Source organism: Uloborus diversus, chromosome 10 (genome assembly GCF_026930045.1).
Source record: "Uloborus diversus isolate 005 chromosome 10, Udiv.v.3.1, whole genome shotgun sequence".
NCBI lineage: Eukaryota > Metazoa > Arthropoda > Arachnida > Araneae > Uloboridae > Uloborus > Uloborus diversus.
This window is the reverse complement of record NC_072740.1, coordinates 91,531,508-91,551,076: the sequence shown is the minus strand read 5'-3', so window position 1 is coordinate 91,551,076 and position 19,569 is coordinate 91,531,508. Positions and strand designations below refer to the sequence as shown.

Here is a 19,569-nt window from a genome sequence, read left to right as displayed (position 1 = left end):
GATGAGAATTTATTGTGTGACATGACTCCTTATCCTACTAAAACGAACTAAAACACAATATTAAAAATTTAAATGTACTTAAACAATTAGTATTTGAGAAACTTGTGAAAGGAATAATGAATAAATAAGTATATACTTTTAATTAAACAAGTTAGTAAGCAACTTAAACAGTCACACAAGGTGTATGACATGCCACGGAGGTGAGAATTCACATGTTGTGAACCAAAAATATACTACAAAAAAATATTATTAAAAAATTATTGGCTGGTTTAAATAGATATATTTTTGATGAAATTAAAAAGCATTGTTAAATGAATTGTTCCTTTAAGTTTTTACTGTAAAAGGCGTGTGACAGAAAAGTTACACTTTTTGAAGAATGAACCATTTCCAATTGTCCCCTCAGTCATCTTAACTATTTCACTTTGCCCCACTTTCACTTACTTTTGATAAATTTTAGATTTTTATTATGTTGATCGATTGTGAAAGTTGTTTAATATTCTTGTCGTTGTATGATCGGTGTGATAGGTTTTTATTTTAATTCATTTGTTTTAAAAACTTTTTAATAGTGTTTATTGTGTTCACGCAACTTTCTGCCTGGTTTTGTTTTGTTTTTTATGCTACCAAATTATAACTAAGCAGCTGTTGCAAACAAATATTTTTTTCATTTTATTTTCATCTCTATAAAAATAATGGGGAAAAATCGGAATACTCTTTTGACACATTTGTGCAATGCTGTTTTTAGAATAATTTCACCATTGCCAGAAAAAGAGAACGAAGACTCAACATGTTTTCAACTGTATTTAATTACAGGAATAATGAATATCTTAGAAAAGGGCTCTTCTGCTGTTGCATCCAATTTTTGCGTCTGTGAGATCCATCAAACCAGTTCCATCTGGGCAAGTAAATCCATACAGTCTTGTGTAGAGCAAATCCTTATTTAATACAAGCCACGAGTAATCACAGCCTCTACAACTCAGAGGATTGCCTAAAAAGAATCATTTTTTTTTTGAAAAATATATCGATTGTCAATTCGTTATTTATCACACAAACAAAACGAGACTCTTTAAACCACATGTTTTCTATACTCTTCTTCTCTCTACTCAAAAATGTAAATAAATAGTACAATTCTCCTTTCACACAAAAATATTAATAAATCATGGTATAAAATTATATAATCCAATAAATACGATCAAAAAATAAAGGAAAAATGATTTTTTTTCTGACAAGTTAAAATTGTCAAATCAAGGATTGCAGTTTTGAAATTTTTTCCTTTCTTTTACTTTAAGCGCTATTTTTTTTTCTCTCATTTCAAATTTACATGCTCTATTATAATGCTTATTACTCAAAAATTTATTTCTTACAAGTTAGTTTTGAATAAATTCAAGTTCTTTTCAACCATTTTATTTGCACTAAATATCGTACAATATTATGTACGTGATATATAGGAACACTTGAAAGTTATACCATAAATCATAAAGTAATAATCAAAAAACAAATTAATTACGTAGTAAGAAATGTGTACAAATGTAATATATAATGAAACATGCAATTTTAAGAAGCACAAAATATGTGTACATAAAAAAATATATTATTTGTGAAAAGCATGACATATATATACATATATAGCGCCTTTTTTATCATCTGTAAATTTCAACGAAACGTCCGTGAATAAATTTGTGAGAAAAAAAAAGATAATAAGATGCATTAATATTAATCGTTTGCGAAAGAAAATAAGGTGAAGGGGCAGAAGTAAAAGAATTATATTCAATGCCATAAATTTTCAGCTCGTCATTTTGTTTTCTTGCTTATTAATAAGCGAGTGTATCGATCTATGTATCTATCTATGTATCGCCCTCTAACTTTTTCCGAACAACAAAGAAATGATAATCGAATCAGGTATCGATAGATTCGTAATATTTCAGACATCATTTTTAGGTAACATTTGTTTTTCTTCGACTTTAATCAGCGGAGATATTAATTTAAACGCCAAATCATCAAGGACGTTTCTACAGCCTGAAGGAAAGCACTTTTGGTACTTTGCAAAATTCGACCTTAAGTTCCTCTTTTCAAAAGCCTACGTTGATCTCTCCTCGGTCGGGTTATCTTTTTCAGCGGTTCATAATTTCTCAATCTTTTTTTGCTTCAAGCGGAAGTTACTGAATGATTTGAGTTAATAGTTAAGTTACAAAGTGTGCGACGGACTGAGAAAATGGAATGGTTCCAGAGGTGTCCCCCTCTGAAAATTAATGCACTGCTCATTAATTAATGTACCGACGCAGGCGGAGAGAAGGAGCGAAGCCCCCAAAATATACCACGAAAGTCAGTCAACTGTACACCAATCCATTGCAATTATTAAACGAGCTACTGTAGGCGGCGTGGTCGAGTTACTCGCTGCAATAATCAACAGGGGAGCGAAACTCCCGAAGTACACCGCCAAAGGCGGTGTACACCATCCAGCTACAAGTGTGTTGCCCAAGCCGCCGTCGGCGGCTAGATGACATATTTATTGTTGTTAGTTCGTTGGTTTTTTTTAAGAAACAACATATGACACTGTTAAATCGTCTCATTGAGTGAATCTTGCGTTTCCATTTTTCATATTCTGAATTTATTGGCAAGCAAAATTTTACGGTAAGAAATACAATTTTTTTAGCTGATTACTCAGCTGATAAAATTTGAAATCATTCGTTCAGTTTTATAGCAACTAAACAGTTATGTGTTTCGTAATAATGAAGTAGTTCATTAATAGACAAGTGTTATTTAAACGCTTACTCCTTTCAATTTTCAGAATTCTAAGGAGTACCAAAAATAAGCTTTGCTAAATTTTGAAATGCTTTACTAAAGATAAAAACCTTTTGCGTTGCTGGAGCTGTGTTAGAAATATGTACTTAAATTCTTTACAGTTTTAAATGTGAGGAAAAAATAACTACAATATAAGAAAAAAGGAAATAATACCCGATAATTCCAAGAAGCCTTCTTTTTGAGCTATTTTTGTCACTAAAGCTGAAAAGGCCTCCTTAGATAAAGATGTCAGTCTATTCGAGGAAAAATAAATTCCATATGGATCCAATCCTTCAAAAGCTGTTGCGTCTACTTGAGAAAGTTCATTGCTCGCAAGATTTATCTAAAAACATTAAGATGGATCATGTACTAAATGCTCAGATACAGCTTACATCAAACAAATAAACATCAGATATGTTTTTTCCTCCTTTTTTTTTTTTTTGGCGAATACGCAATATGTTATTTGATATTACACTGAACAGAATTTGTATTCGTATTATCACTTGTAGTAAAGCTTTGCGTTTTATAACTTAGGTGGGCATCAGCTTACTAAGTTTTAGTCGCCTTTGTACGCCATTTGCCTTTTTATGCAAAACAGCAGCTTTCAGCGACTGCTCCTTTCTCCGTTTAAAAATTTAAAATAATGCACCAGTGGCGGCCTTAAGCAGATATAAGCTAAACTGTCTATGGCGACCATTCGCCCCCCTCCCCCCGTCGGCCCTGCCGGCGGAAAAAATGTTGGAAAAATTATCAGTTGAATTTGAATTAAGCTTCCTTTGACGAACATTTGGGTACCCTTATATACATGGAAAAAGTATTCCCGTTAAGTTGTTAACCATGTTTAAAAAATTAAAGAAGTTGCTTGCTGTGGCCTAAATAAATTATTTTAAAAAACTTTTTTTCATAGGGAGAAGACGTTGCTCGTGATTTGAAAACGGTAACCTTCGACACTGATGTGGAGTAAAATTAGTCTTGACACCAAGTTATCCATTCTCAAATGGTAGAAGGATTTCTCTAAATTCTTCAGACTGTTACGATATGCTGTTCTATTATTTAAAATCAATGCAATTAGATTATTATTTAAAATTAATGTATTGATAAATTGCCAGTATCGGTTATTCGCTCAAGCTTTTCTAAAACTTTAAGCTAACTCATTCAAAATAAAAATCATTAGAAAGAAATGTTAAGAAAAGTTAAATGTAGTTTTTGCAAGCATGCCTAATTTTCAATCAAACTTAGAATGTTTCTTTTTAAATGATGCAATCAGTTATTTAAAATGTATAGGATTTAAAAAGTGGTTTTCAATTTTTTTCTTCTCTGATAATAAAAATAACAGTGAATTATAATACATTATATCAGCGGTTCCCAACCCATGGGCCGCGGCCCACATCTGGGCCGCGAACAGCGTGCTACTGGGCCTTGGACACTGGCCGAGAATCTAAACCATCAAAATAAATCTTGGGGTCTTCATTTCCCGTTTATGCGAAAATTTGCTTATTAGAAGTACCGTCACTCAAAAGTTCTCCCTGGCTCATAGCCAATAAGGAACTTCAGGATTAAGATTTTTCATATTTCTTGGGACATTTTCTCCTATAATTGAAGATGAAATCTAATGAATCAGGAATTCCTTAACCTACCTATTTGATTAAGACAGTTAAAAAAAAAATGTAGAAATGCATTGAATGTTGCAAGTTATTTCAGACTAAAATTAAACTAAACAGTTTCAATCCAGATATCAACCCCATCGTAGAGGAAAAACAAAAACCCATGGAGTTTTAGCTTTGATTACTTGATTTTGAGTTTGCTTGCAGATATGCCAGCTAAGAGAATATAATAAAGTTATTTTCTTTCTTGAAAATATTTTTCAAAATTGTTCTTGTATAGTATATCTATATCAGTGGTGCAGCATGAGTGGAGAAGGGAGTTAACATATCAAGAACTTTTGTTTTAACACACTTTCAATCCTAAAACGGTATATTATTAACACTTAAGGACAGTTATCGGCAAATGCCCCCCCCCCCCCAAGAAAGTTAGTTTTGACTGTGCGAGTAACATATAGTGGGCCTCAATGCTGTTTTCTACAAAACTGGTGGGCCGCACAACTAAAAAGGTTGGGAATCGCTGTATTATATGAAACAATAGCAAGCAAATAGTTGTTTATAAATATTTTAAATAATAGTTATCATGAGAGTTATTTATAAAATATTTAAAAATACATTTTCTAATTAGAAATCCATATAATTAGACTTCAAGACCGTTTTGTGTTCTCTGTAATAAAAACGTATTTTATTTAAGAATATGTATTTTTATGTTTAATATTAGAAAGAAAAATTAAAAAGCATGTCTAATAGTTTAATGTTTATGCATTTTAATCTTATAGAAAAGTCATTATAAATAAAATTTCTGTGCTTGTGTATTCATGCGGAGTTTAAAATCAGACACTCTCTCTCGCATTTTCTTCATTTAGTCCTATAAATTAAACGGTAAAAAAATAAATTCTTAGGGGGAATAATAAATTTTAAAAATAATAGAGAATAAAACAAAAAATGATTATTATTTGTTTTTTTTTTACAAATGATAATCATTTTCTGTAAATAATATAGTGACTGATAAATTAAGTAAGAACAACGTATTCGCTATTATTATTTAAATTATTGACGAATAAATAGGGAATAAAGCATAAACTAGCTTTTTTTTAATTAATTAATCCAAAATCGAGCCTCCAGCAAAAAGTAGTTCAAAGAAATTTAACTGAAGTTGCGAACGATAAATTACAATATAGCGGAGCATTTAAACAAAACTAACAGTTATTCCTTCTTTTAAGTTAGAAGGTTAATAAAGAGTTGTTATTATTATTAATTTTAATGAAGTGACAAACAACAGTAAATAAAACATAAATGTAAGAGTAAATTTCTCGAGTAAATATCATTCTAAAATCAAGAGTTTCAGTTTTACTCAAAAGTTACTTTCAAAGTAACTTCAAACGCTACTACAAAAGTAAGTTAGGCAAAGTTTTCACACTATGCCTAAAATACTTGTTAACATTTTTTTTCATTAGAACTTAGTAGAAAGATGTTTCCTGAACTCAAGTTACCTGCAAAGAAGCAGAGTGCCTTGGAGAAGCAAAAGATTGTGGTCCAAGTGTTGCTAATCTGTTGCCTGAGATCTCAATGGCTCTTAAGCTAGGCAGACCGGCAAAAGCGTTCCTACCAATGTGAGAAAGGTCATTTTGAGCTAGGATGATGCCTCCCAAACTTCTGCTTTGGAATGCGTTGTCAGGAAGGGATCTGATCTTATTCCTTCCCAGATTGAGAGTTCCTAACATTTCGAATGGCTCCAGGTCCTTGAATGGAAACTCGACGATTTTGTTCCCGAACAAACTCAATGTATGCAAGGTTTTCTTTGATGCACTGAAGGCGGCCATGTCGACAGTAGTTACATTGTTGATTTCAATGTAAAATTGCTGACTTTTGATGCTTCCAAAGAGACCAGCTGGTATGGATGTTATAGGTGTCCCTTGCACCCAGACTGATCTTACGCCTCCATATTTAAATTTTACTTGAAAAGCTTTTTTAATTTGATCCAAAGACGTGGCAGCCATGCAGTTAACCCCTTCGCCATCGCAAGTACATGGTTTCAGCGATTCAGGATCAGGGCAACTCTCATCTGCCCAAGCTGCCGCAACCAAGGCAACCGCCACGATAAAGTAGTATAAACCTACAACAAAAAAAAAAAAAAAATAATGTTAAAAATGCAATGCCCAAAATAATGATTCATTAAACATTTATTGTTCATTTTTGGAACGAAGTTAGAATTTCAAAGCTTATTTGTTCACACAATCTTACTGTTTATCAATTTCATGTTCTCAAAAAATGCGTACATCAACCAAAGCTAATAATGCTTGAGTACATATTATACCATGCATTGCAATAACAAGAAATTTTTACCAAATTTCTGCATAGAAAAATATTCGCATAAGTATCAACTTCATTGCATCTGGGTTGATATAGGTGTAGCTGTAACCAGAGCTATACAAATACACCTTGCCATTTTTTAGGGGAGCTAAATTCATTTTGTACGAGTGAAATATACGAAAATATTGAAAACCATAAAAGGGATCAATTAAAGAAAAAAAATAACTTTCAAAGAATGAAATGGAAGATGGTGGGGAAGGAAGAGTACACTATTTTGATTTTTAACTCGATTTTCCAAATTAAAAAAAGAAAACTTTCAAATGTTACATTTTAAAAATTCCGATTGCTTTTTCCATCATTTTCCACAATGCTAAATTTTTATTTCAAATAGCAAAGTGTGAAAATACGATTGCCCAACTATTCAAGGAGTATTTTCGATTTTCACCACCGAATACCTCTGTACTTGGCAATGATTAACTACAGTAGATCCTCGTTTTACGCGGGGGTTACGTTCCACGGGAATGCCGCGCAAATCAAAACCGCGCAAATGGAGACCTAATATTAGTGTTAAAATAGGGGTAAGGTTCCGTAGATAAAAAAAATACTTCATTTAGTGATGGCTAATTGTACGTAAAAAAAGTTTAATGTGTACTTATTTCTATTTCTATGCACAACATGCATAAAGAAAACATAAATTAATTTCGTGTTCTGTTTATAAAAAAAGCTGGCCTTTTGGCAGTCATTAAAAATTTTTCTGTGGAATTCTTTGCAGAGCACGCATTCATGATCACTTGCGTCATTTCCATGATAGAATCTTCCTTTACTAACAAATCAGAAAAATCATTTCTATTGTCTAGGAATGGCTCAAAATTTTCAATGTGAACGTTTTTGCTTGTGCGTCACTGACGTCGGTATCTTCGTTGGTTTTGGCCTCCTTTGTCACTCCTAAAAGCTCTTCTTCCAGTAAGTTCTGAACTGTGTGAGTTTAATAACTTTACTTCTGGAAAGAGCTCTGGACCAATCGCATAAAATGTCCCCAGTGGCCCGAGCTCGATTATTAGCACGCCAAAATGCAGTTGATTACGCGTAATCTGCAATCTTTAGGAGTTTTGATTTTGAAAGTGGGGAAAATTTTATCTGTTTGCATTGCCGCATCTGCGTGAAACCGAAACTCACCGGCGTAAAATAAAATAAAGGTGTCAAATCTTAAACCGCGTATAATCGAAACTGCGTAAAATAAACCCGCGTAAAACGAGGGTCTACTGTATTTTGTTTTCTTTCATTTCAGATTCAACGATCACGACTCAATTACAAGCGGTGCTAATGATGACAAGTTTAAAAACAGAAAAAGCACTTGCGAGGGTACTTCGTAAAATATTGTACATGGAGTGCGTCCCACCTCCCATGCGTGTTTATATGCTTGTTGATGCTCAAGGCGACTCAGAGACTTCTCGAATATGTGTGAAAATGTTCTTATAAAATCATTGTTAAAACCGTTTGGCAAATTGGCAAATACAAGTAATAAAGAGACTAGTAGATTTACGTTAGAAGACACAGGAAGGTATTTTAGACTTTCGACTGCAGTCACGTGACCATTTTGTATGATTTCTATCTCCTAAACCAGTGGTCTCCAACTTTTTTTATTCTAGGAACACATAATAAATTTTGGCGACGAGGCGGGCCACCAATCCAACAATATTTCAGTTCAGATAGTCTAATAAGCTCTCCCCCCCCCCTTTTACCGCAAAACTCCTGAATTGTTTTTTGATCAACCGCTCACTGGTGATTTTTGAGATTTTCTGGGCTTAGTTTTCAAAAAAAAAAAAAAAATCCTGAAAGTAAGAAGATTATCAAAAATTTAAAATGTTTTTTCAGTTTGTAAGCTTTTCGTGGGTCATACATATGTTCACGGGCCGGATGTGGCCCGTGGACCGTAGGTTGGAGACCCCTGTAACCATCTCTGTCTCCAATTGCTAAATTAATGATCTGCCGAGTCATTTGAGCTGAAAAAACAGTCAGGTGAACTCAGTAATTTCACTGTGACATCGAGACTGAATTAGAGCACTTTCTCAATTTTCTGACTACGCTCTCAAACCTGTATGTTTACAGACTGTGGCGTAGGAAAGGGCTCAGTCCCGGATACAGATCCCGGGCTCAGACCCCTCTCCTCAAGTTCTAATTCCAGCAATGAAAACTAATGTCATTCCCATCTCTTTAAAGTACTCTTTTCATCATCTAATACAGGGTGTCCTGAAAAAGACCGACTGTTTTCAAAAATTTATAACGGAAAAATGGTTACTGATAAAAAAATAATTTTTTCAGAAAATTCATGTGGTGGGGCATAAGTTTCGTCCTTCCTAGTTCCAAATTTTAGTTCAAATTTTTTCAATAGATGCCATTGTAGATAGTAAGCCACGAAGTCAAAATAATAATGATAATTATAATAATAATAAATAAATAAATAAATAAATAAATATTGGAATTCATTGATTTTTCTTCTGATTGCGACATGTGGTTGCAGCCGGTGACAGGCATTTTGAAAATATAGTCGTGTAATCTTGTTTATGAAAACATTTTTTGAAAACTATGATGTAATTTTCTGTCTTTCGTTGATTTATGGTCTTACAATTTACAGCGCCATCTATTGGAAAATTCGTTAGCTAAAATTTGGAATTTTTAGGGACGAAACTTATGGCCCACCACATGAATTTTCTGCAAAAATTATTTTTTTATCATTAACCATTTTCCTGTTATAAATTTTTGGAAAACAGTCATTTTCAGGACACCCTGTAAATTGTGTATGTATGACTTTCCATAAAAAATTAAATTCGAATTATGGCTGCTTCTATTTGCGCGGGGTTATTTACGATGGGTATTTTCCAGTTGGAAATCCCTCGAGGAATTTTTTGCTACTCCACTGCGTATACCCGATTCCTTTTTGTAGGAAAATGAACTGCGCTTTCCATTTTTTTTATCGTTGCTCTATGTCTATCCGTTTCCCTCCTTCGTAATAACAAGATTAGAATGTCCGCATGTCTGCGTTGTTTAATTGATTTAATCCGTTCTTTCAATCGCGGTGCTGTGTATATAGTAACAAAGCATTCCCCATGACTGGTAATTACCCTGATCTTCGATTTTTCTGAACCGGTTCAATTCTGGAATCTTCTGCCCATACCCATCTTCCTTCAAGTTTTCATATCGAGTTTCAACGAAAAAAAACACAGAAATATAGGGAATTTACCGCCCCCCATTAGGTGTCAACCGAGGAAAAGTCCCGGCTTGCTCCCCCTAGATTCGGCACTGTAATTAAAGGAAAAGTTTCCGTACATCGAACGCACTGGAAAAAACCGTCTAGGATAACAAAGTAAAGTGTATTGGGTAAAAAATAGATAAGTATCTTCGGACAATCAAGTAAAGAAAACGTTTTTGAATATGTCTATAAAAATGCACATTACTATAATCCAATAAATATACAAAATCGATAAGCATTTGGAATGTCGGAACAAACGGCTCAACATACGTATTTACGAGTGCAAGCTATTTGCGAATATTTTCCACCTTCATTAGCTCAAAATATTTTCTACATCTTCGCTATTATAGTTCAACCTGGACAAACTACAGGTGGAGAAAAGCATCGTTATTTAGAACGAAAAAGGATTTCCTTCTTTGAGATAGGGGGGAATGATGTAGCTTTCGAAATTAAGAACCCAAAAAGGAGAAAAAATCTGCTTTTATTTTTTTTCCTTTATCTGCATTTGTGCAATACAGCAAGTCTCTCTCGCAAATACCTAATCCTTTGACCGTTCTCTGAAATCTGTTGTAAGGTAAGCATTAGGAGCTTACTCTCCCCCCCCCTCAATAACTTCCAAAAAATGTGTTTCTTCTCCCCCTCTCCTTTTTTCCTCCCAACGACGCGGTTTAATAACAGGATTTCGCATCTGCACGCAATTCTTCAAAGCAGCAGTATGAGACACCTCTAATTCGTTTTCTTTATGTTTTTAGTTGGCTTGGATGAAACGAATCCTGCTAGACCTAAGACCTATAATGGGGGACCAGATTCTTCCGACATTTTGGTTCCCAATTTGTCGGTGGACAAAATTATTATATGTGCAAAAGCCTCTTTACAGAAAACTGGTGGTCAAGCTTTGTGTTGCCTGATTGATGTTTGATTATTTTATTCTGTAAATGAAGAAAATGTAATTAATAGAAATTAAAAACAAATAAGGTGTGAAAATGAGGATCATTACAGTAAGCATTTCCCGATACATTTTTGTTGAATTTGTGAACTAAGTTATCTTTCTAGATTTACCTTAAGTGACATTTTACTCAACTTATCATCAAGTGTTTTACGACATAACAACCAGAGAATATTATAACGCATATATAAATACATACTAGAAACAAAGTTAGATCCAAAATCGTCTTGGAACCAAAATGCTGGATAAGTCAGCCGGTCTTTTTCGATGAGTTCTAAATAGACTTAACTCGGTTCCTTAGAGAAAGGACAGAAAAAGCTCGATATAATGAGGGAGGGTATCGAAAAAGTAAAGGACAGAATTAGCGAGCACCAACGACTTCAAGGCGACTAATTTATACAACGGGAAGTAAAAAAATCATCTATCAATCGCCACCCAATAGTCCCCAAACCCAAAACATTTGAAGATGTTTCATGATACAGTGACAATAAGTGCTGCTGCCATATATTTCAGAAAATGCAAGAATGATCATTTAGAAATTCAAACATTTGCGGTGATATCTGGAATTCTGCAAAAATGTTTGAATATTTTTTTTTTCAATATTGCATTTTAATTCAAAAGCATGCACAACACTATTCGTTCGATGAATCAGTAAACCTTAAAAAATAATATGCCATTGAAAAGTACTATGGAGTTTCTTATGACGATAGTTAGTATGTCGGCAGAATACTAGAATTCGGTGAAACTATCAATTTGCATAAAGTTAATTTTTTAAAAGAGAGATATTTAGGATTTAATTAGCTCAAGAATGATTGCAAAAGCAGTTTTTTTTAATTTTTTTTTTTCGCACATTCAAATTGAGTTAATTGAACTGAATCCTTCCATTCAATTTCTTACACTAATATAGAAAAAAAAAGTAAAGAAAGAACCATAATGCAACAAAAAGAAGGTTCCTAAAAAGTGTAAAAGTAATATAAGAGCAAAAAATTAATTAGAAAAAGTTTTTTATATGCATTCATTGCTTGTTATTCGATGGTTACGTTAGTCACGTTACGTTAGTCACACACAGTTTTTCTTAAAAGTACCGTTAAGGGCCAAAAAACATTCGTCTGTAACAAATCTGCAGTACAGTTTTAAAAATAGATTGTTTACCTCTTACAAATATATCAGCCAATTTTAAATGCTTGCGTAAGTTTCAGAAAAATTTGCCTCGTAACATAAGCATTGTTTCCAGGGTTGCAAAAATGTTACGTTAGTCACGATGCCTTTTTTGGTGAAAAACACCTGCCAGCGCTTATTTTGCTTCAAATTCTCGGTAGAAATTTAAAATAGTCACTTTGTACATTTTAAATCTGCATATTAAACCAAAACACATTTATTTTTACTCTCGGTGTAAGTAAAAAGAGTTTGGAAATCAGCTGCGAAATTACGTTAGTCACTATGGAATGACCCTTAAGTATAAAACATCGATATCCGCGTGTGATGGAAAAATCTATAAATTAACAAACCCGATAATTTCTCAAAGGCGAAATTTGACGTTTTTAGCAATTGGCAGAAAAATGAAATGATTGATTGCATCTCTTGTCAGTTTAATTACAGCATCGCTATATCGCAATCCACTCTAGCGTACCTATAGTTTTTGAAGCAATAATAATAATTACTACGTTGAAGTATGTAATATCTAAGAAAGAAGCGTTGAATATATGATTAATAATCAGGCAACTTTATTTTTGCACTGTAAAAGCGATTCAGAAGCGTTCCTGGAAATAATGGGCAGCTGATGTGCCCAATTTCTTCCAGTAACACATCATCCAAAAAAGAGGAGCGTTTTCCGCTAAATGACATAACCCTTCTGAAATTATACACTGGCCTCAAAAAGTTAAGGTACAATCGGTTTTTTGCGTCTGATTTGCAATTGAATTAATGTAGAAAAAAAAAGGAGTATATGTGCATTAAATAGTTTTTTATTGACTGCGTCATAGAAATTTGTATTAGTGTATTGCAAAAACGATTAATAACAAAAAAAAAAGCAATCTTTGCGGAAAAGTCCATTCTTGAAGAAAACAGAACATCACAGAGTTATGTTGTAAAATGTCATAGAAACAATACAAAAATGGGTTCTATTAAGGAATGAGTCTCCCCCCCCCCTAATATCCCCTATTGTCACCGAAACTGCCAACAACAGTTGGAAATCAACACAACTTACACACAAAAGTATGAGAGCTTGATATTTCCATTTTTTTCTCACTCATAAAGATATTCTTTTTTCTACAAAATAAAAGTGGCAGCAATCTTTTTTTTTTTTGATAAATGGTTTTAAAGTTCGTTATTGTCATTCATGCAAACTATGCATTTTATTGTTGCTGCCATCTTTTTAATTGTGACCTTCGAAAAACATGTTGTACCCTAACTTTTTTGAGGCCAGTGTATCATTGAAACTTTCTGAAGAATTTGGAAATCTCCCCGGCCCGTTTTAAGCCAATCATGCCTCTGGATCCTTCAAGACAAAATAGGTAGGCTTAATGTAATTGATTAAAACCTTCCTGACTTACCAAGAGAACTCCTGATCCTTTAATGCAATCATAGCCAAGACCAGGACAGAATTGCAAATAAGAGCCGAGCTTATCCTTTGCCTGCAATTCTTGCATTGCAAAGCTGCATCTATCCAGTGACTCAGTCGCTCCCGTTGGGATCTTTAGCCAATCTGGACGAGCCACGAACGCACTAAGACCGATGCACTTAATAAACATGCTCGGTCAATCTTTAAACTAGTAGCAAAATATATTTTTCACAAAAGTGAGAAGTCTGCATTCGTGCAACTTGTAGCAATTCCGGAAACGTTTTTGCAAATATACCTGATTTTACGGGGAAAAGATGCAAACCCGTGAAATCCCGAAACGTTCCACGGAAATAATCAGTAACGTTTCGGATTTTTTTTTTTTTTTTTTTTTTTTTTACCAGCGTGTGAAAGACTCATTTTCTTTTTCATATCTATGCTTTTCTATAACCACTAACACAATCTAGTTAAACAGAATTTGAAATCTTCAAAATACTTTAAAGGTAATCAACAGGGCCTACTTCAAGGGTCATCTCCTTTGGGAAATGAAAAAGAGCATGGTAGACAAGAATGTCAAAAGTTTTCTTCTTATTTGTCCAGGTTACATAGTACGTTACACACTTATAAAACAGCAAAAGCTATTCCAATAATTTACACACAAGTTCCACTTTAAAAGAGAAAAAAAAAACTTATAATTGTCTTTCCATAACGCTGATGCGAACTAACTGAAAAAACTCCAACGGATAATCTTTACTAATAATAAAGCGGAAAGTATCTCTGTCTGGATGTCTGTAGGATGTCTGTGACGCGCATAGCGCCTAGACCGCTCAGCCGATTTTCATGAAATTTGGCACAAAGTTAGTTTGTAGCATGGGGTGTGCACCTCGAAGCGATTTTTCGAAAATTCGATTTTATTCTTTTTCTGTTTCAATTTTAAGAACATTTTCCAGAGCAAAATGATCATAAGATGGACGAGTAAAGTACGAAATTATCATGACGTGGAATGGGAGAGCGAATGAACATAGCCAATTGGCGAGAAATTCCTCATCCATTATTTGTAAGTATACAGGCGAACCAAATGACCTTAATTTTCAACTACGGGTAAAGCCGTGCGGTTACCACTAGTAAAGAATATGTTTAGAGGATGAGGGCGAAAAAATGGGTTCTTAATAGGCAATCTGCAGCTTTTCTCAAGCATCATAAACAGTTTTTGTTGACTTATAACCTTTTTTTTTTTTTTTTTTTTTTTTTTTTTTTTTTTTTTTTTGTCGTTCTGTTTTTAACAATTGCGTACGATACGGTCTCACAAACAAATAAACCTTTGCAGTAATGCTTTAAATAGTGTGTAGAGATGTAAAATTTCCGGAAATTTTGAAATGGTGAAAAAAACCTGTTTTTTACCGGCTTTTTTCGGGAAAAATTGGAAAAAATGGAAAATTAAAATAGTCAGGCTTGGTCTGAGATGGAATCAGCACAAGCGACAAAAAATGTGAATGAGGGCCGTAAAATGAATCAAAAAGTGAACCAGAAGGACATTTTAGAAGTTGTTGTACTTCTGTGGGCCTAAGAGCATTGTAGACTGGACCATTTTCCTTTAACTCCACACCGATTCATATGGCCAAAAAGGCAAGAGTGGTGCAAGGCGCATTACTTTTGATATGATATCTTTAGAGTGGACGCTCTACTCGCTCGACCTCAATCCCATTTATTAAACTGTATAGCCTATTTTGGTGTCAAAGGTCTACCCGAAACACACATAAAATTGAGTTCTCTAAACTAATTGCTTTATAGGGAACAGGATTGATTAAAGGACTTACTTCCCTTGAATGAAAATTTCAATATGCCGTTACATCTCTGTATTACTGCAAAAGGCTGCTAGTTTGAAACCAATTAAATTTATTGATTGCTAAAGGTCTTCTGATATTATTATTTTTTTGTGTTTTGTTAATTTATTTGTTTTTAATAGTTTCTTGGAAATTGCTTGCCCCCCCCCCCTTTTTTTTCAGCAATAAAAGACGATTTTAAATTCTTGGCATAAAAAGTAGCTTCTTGTTAGACACTAAAATGCTTTACTTAGAATACTTCCAAATAATTTTCAAGCAATTTATCAAACTAGTTTCTCTGTCAACCATGCAAACAATTTCGAGTTTTGTCTTCTTTTTGTTTTAAAATTAAAATATCAAGTTCGTTAAAAATGTTCTGTTTTGTAGTTGAAACCAGTCGGCGCAAATGAATTTCTTCAGCAATATCAAAATTATCATGCATGTAGCCCACAAATTTGCTTAACTGCGTATTGACTGTAACGTCAGTTCTTATTCAAAGCTAATGATAAGTATTGCAAAACTGCTGTTCTGAAACACTGCGTGCCAACCTCCTTGCGCATGTCATCCAGATAAAATTGTTATTTTGACTGACTTTTCACGTAATTGTTTTTATCATTATATTTATAATTTAATAGATATCGATCACAAATATGGTTTCAATGATTTTCTCCGAATATGAGTAGGTTTTTCAGCAAAGTTCTGGAAACGATATTAATTTCTCAGTCTTTTTAAATTCTTCATTAAGCTTTCGCATGCTTATTGCTTTGCTGCGCCACATTGTCACACGCATGCTGTGGGTTGTCCATCCCTGATCTATATTCTGGCAAATCTTTGGTTAGTGTTTCGTTAGCATAACATCACCATTGTCCAAAGCGAGTGTCACTTAAAAAAGACATGAATAGAGCAATATCATCTTATACGACGAGTCTGGTTTTGGCGTCCCTCCTAATATTACAAGCGTTTTCATCCAAAAAAACATGGAAGTTCAAACGAATCTGCATTCGTACAAAGAGGAAGAATAGTTTTACAGGAGGATATTAGGAGTCTAGGCATTATTTCGTATCTCTATAAAGTGAACAGGTCACGTCGAGCTACACATCATATGAATGGTTTGGCCAACATGTTTTCAAATATAAACTCAACAGAACACAAGCTAACAAAATGCCATCCGTTTATTTCATAGAGCTCGCAGTTGAAAAAAGCATAACACTTGACTACATATTTCACTGTTCAGGTGGAGGGGTAAGAAATTCCTCAGTTTCTCATTGATAATTTTATGAATGTTAATATGTTGTTAGACTTAAATATCCATCGAGGAAAGCTATAGCCTTTTTTAACATATGAGGCAGTGAGAAGCAAAGGGATATAGGTGGCAAAACTAAAAACTTGGACATAACCAGTACAAATGGTAGGCTCTTCTCTGTCTTAGGGCAAGAGATAGTACTAGTAGCTGTGGTAGGTTCTGTTATACAGCATGATTTAGAAAAAAATTTCAATGAAAGCCTACCAAGGAGGCTATTTTTAAACGCGTTTTACTCAAAACTTTAAAATATTCACTTACATCCCTTTGCTTCTCACTGCCTCATATATTCTCTGTCAAAAATTTAATTTTTTTTTTCGTTTTTCTCAATTGTACAAACTACACAGTTTTTCAAAATAATATACAATAAGCCAATGTACTTATTTTGGCTCATTAAATAGCCAAAATAAGTAGTTTATCGAGATCGAGAACTTATTACAAGAAGCAACAACTTGTTGTAATAAGTATCTCGATAAATGTACAATTTTCATTCATTCATTTCTTATCGCCATGACTGTGGACAATGTATTAGCCACTTAAAATTTAGTTTTTCGTGCAATCTATCAGAAAGCTTAACATCCTTTTTTTTTAAATTTATTTATTGCGCCGCTAAGTTACGGTAGTTAAACATTTTTAAGTCGTTTACACAAGTACCGAACTAATTTTTCACTTTTACAGCTTTTAAAGAACGTTTTTTTTTTTCTTTTTTAAACAAATCTACTCTTGTCTTTTACTCTCAATTGTATTTTATTTAGTTTTGTTTTCGTGTTGCGTCGTTTTTCATTCTTATTTGTCAAAATAAAGTACTTTAACATAGAAAACGTCAAGTTTTACGACAGTGATGGAATGAACTTTAAATGAAAGAAACTTACAAATATTTTGGCTTTAAATTTAAAACTTATGGTTTCTCAAAAATGCTTTCAAAAAATGAAAATACCTGTAAAATGTCATCAGAGCTAGATCTATATTTTAATATTGTTTTATAATTATTTCAAAAGAATATGATTGTTTTAACTATTCGAGTACGATGCACAAATTAAGCAACTGAAATTATATTTAACATTAGTAGTTAATGCATAGTAAAATTATAAGTTCATGAATTTGTCTTATCGCAGTTTTTTTTTTTTTTTTAATCGAACAACTTTTGGCAAAATCTCAGCGTTATTTTTCTGATCGGTATGTGTTTGAACCCTCATTTCTTGTAATTATCTTCAGAATGAACAATAGATAAACGCCATTATTTATTAGATATACCATACTTCTTTCTCTGGAATAATATCGTTCAAAACTATTTACATAAAATTGTTAAATTTTTATTTAAATTATTTCAAAAGCTTTTACCAATAAAACATTAAGTTTAATTGATGCATTTTAGCACGAATACTCACCCATACTTGCTTTTGATGCCTGGTCGAACTGATGCTAAACTTACTAACAGCTTTTAAAGTTTTTAGAGATATTAAGGAGTGAGATAATATACTTGAGAAATTTAACACATGCGTCTGGGAAATAAGCAATGCTTTCGCATGCATAATCCGATAGAGTTATCTCTTGCAGACGAGAATAAAGCTAATAAAATTCGTTGCAATTAACATATTCAATTAAAATAAGTGGCCTTTGATTGGTTCATTGAAATAGTTATTAATTTTTCTGATAAGAAATGCTGAACATTGGCGTGTTCCTTCCATTTATTTTAGTTCACACTGTTGAAGTCTAGTCAGATATATTGCCGTGGGCAGGTAAAGGGCAGTATCTGCAGAAATAAGTTTTCGAGATATTTGAAGAAATGTGTGTTGGATTCAATACCAACAACAGGGAAATCTTGGAATGAGACGTTTTTTTCGCGCCTTTTTTTCAGTGGAAGCGAAATAAGCAAACTTGTATAATAAAGTTAACGTCCAATGGATGGCAAAAATGCAATAAAATGAAAAATGAAAGGTTTGCAGTTACTGCCTTTTACCTGCCCACGGCAGTATAATTTAACGCTGTTGGCGTTAGAGTAATTGAAGTCAAATGAATCAAATTTCGTTTAAAGGGGCGTAAAATCTTCACAAGTTGACTTACGCCCCGACCCGCCGTTTTAACAAAAAGTGATTCAAATATTTACGTAAAAACTCGAATTATTGACCAATACTCGTTAATATTGTTTTATAGATTCAAATTTATTTGATGATCGTGTTAATATGGACGGATTAGGGAAAGTAAATTTTACAATTGATGCAGTGAGAAGCAAAGGGATGCAAGTGGCAAAATTAAAAATTTTTAAATAACCAGTACAAATGGTAGGTGAACCTCTCCTCTGTCTTGGGGCAAGAGATGGTACTAGTAGCCCTGGTAGTTGCTTCTATACAGCATGATTTAGAAAAGAAAATCAATGAAAGCCTACCTAGGATCTTATCTTTAAACGCGTTTTACTCGAAACTTAAAATAATCCACTTGCATCCTTTTGCTTCTCACTGCCTCAATTCTAAAATAGATCAGGAGAGTCTACTTTTTTTTTTTTTTTTTTTTTTTGAAATCCATACTGCTACTCGCCAGATTAAAAACCCCCTAAACTATTTTTCATAATTCCACCAACAGGTGCGCATTGTTTTCGAGACAATAGTGTGCAAAGAAGTGAATGGAATACAGCTATTTTCTGCCGATTTCTACGATTTTAGAGGGTTTTTTTTATTATTAAGGGATGTTTATTTAAATTATTGCTTTTAAGTATCTGTTAGTCTTTTGGGAACTTTAATGCAAATAATGATCATTAAAATATTTTGTTAATTTCTCTGTTTAAGAACAATAAGACAACATCACAAGGAATATTGTTGACGTTCATTGCTGTCACATTGGCTTGCTGTCTCCCATCTTGGGTCACACCGCGCTACTTTTTTTCTATCTCGACAGTAAACAAATACTGAGTTTCGATTCTTAAAAAAGTGTCGTTTTATTAATGAATGTTCACATATTTCTAATCGCAAATTAAAGTAGCTGAAAATATACATTAAAAAATGTT

The 19,569-nt window shown here is 33.3% G+C and overlaps 1 protein-coding gene across 1 annotated transcript; it reads right to left on the bottom strand.

Moving 5' to 3' along the window:
- Positions 1–675: 675 nt before the first annotated feature.
- On the bottom strand, positions 676–18,020 carry LOC129231591 (leucine-rich repeat-containing protein 15-like). The gene is made up of 4 exons (XM_054865952.1): positions 17,957–18,020; positions 5,873–6,495; positions 2,953–3,121; positions 676–985 (listed from the first exon to the last, which is right to left on the bottom strand). Exons 1-4 carry the CDS (start codon positions 17,958–17,960, stop codon positions 825–827), a joined length of 957 nt encoding a protein of 318 aa, XP_054721927.1. The 5' UTR covers positions 17,961–18,020; the 3' UTR covers positions 676–824.
- Positions 18,021–19,569: the final 1,549 nt, after the last annotated feature.

Excerpts from the sequence above, each read along its gene's own strand:
- LOC129231591 (XM_054865952.1), bottom strand. Across the intron at positions 3,122-5,872 it reads GGCACTCTGCTTCTTTGCAG|ATAAATCTTGCGAGCAATGA; the intron begins GTAACTTGAGTT and ends TAATGTTTTTAG. Across the intron at positions 986-2,952 it reads AGGCTTCTTGGAATTATCGG|GCAATCCTCTGAGTTGTAGA; the intron begins GTATTATTTCCT and ends GATTCTTTTTAG.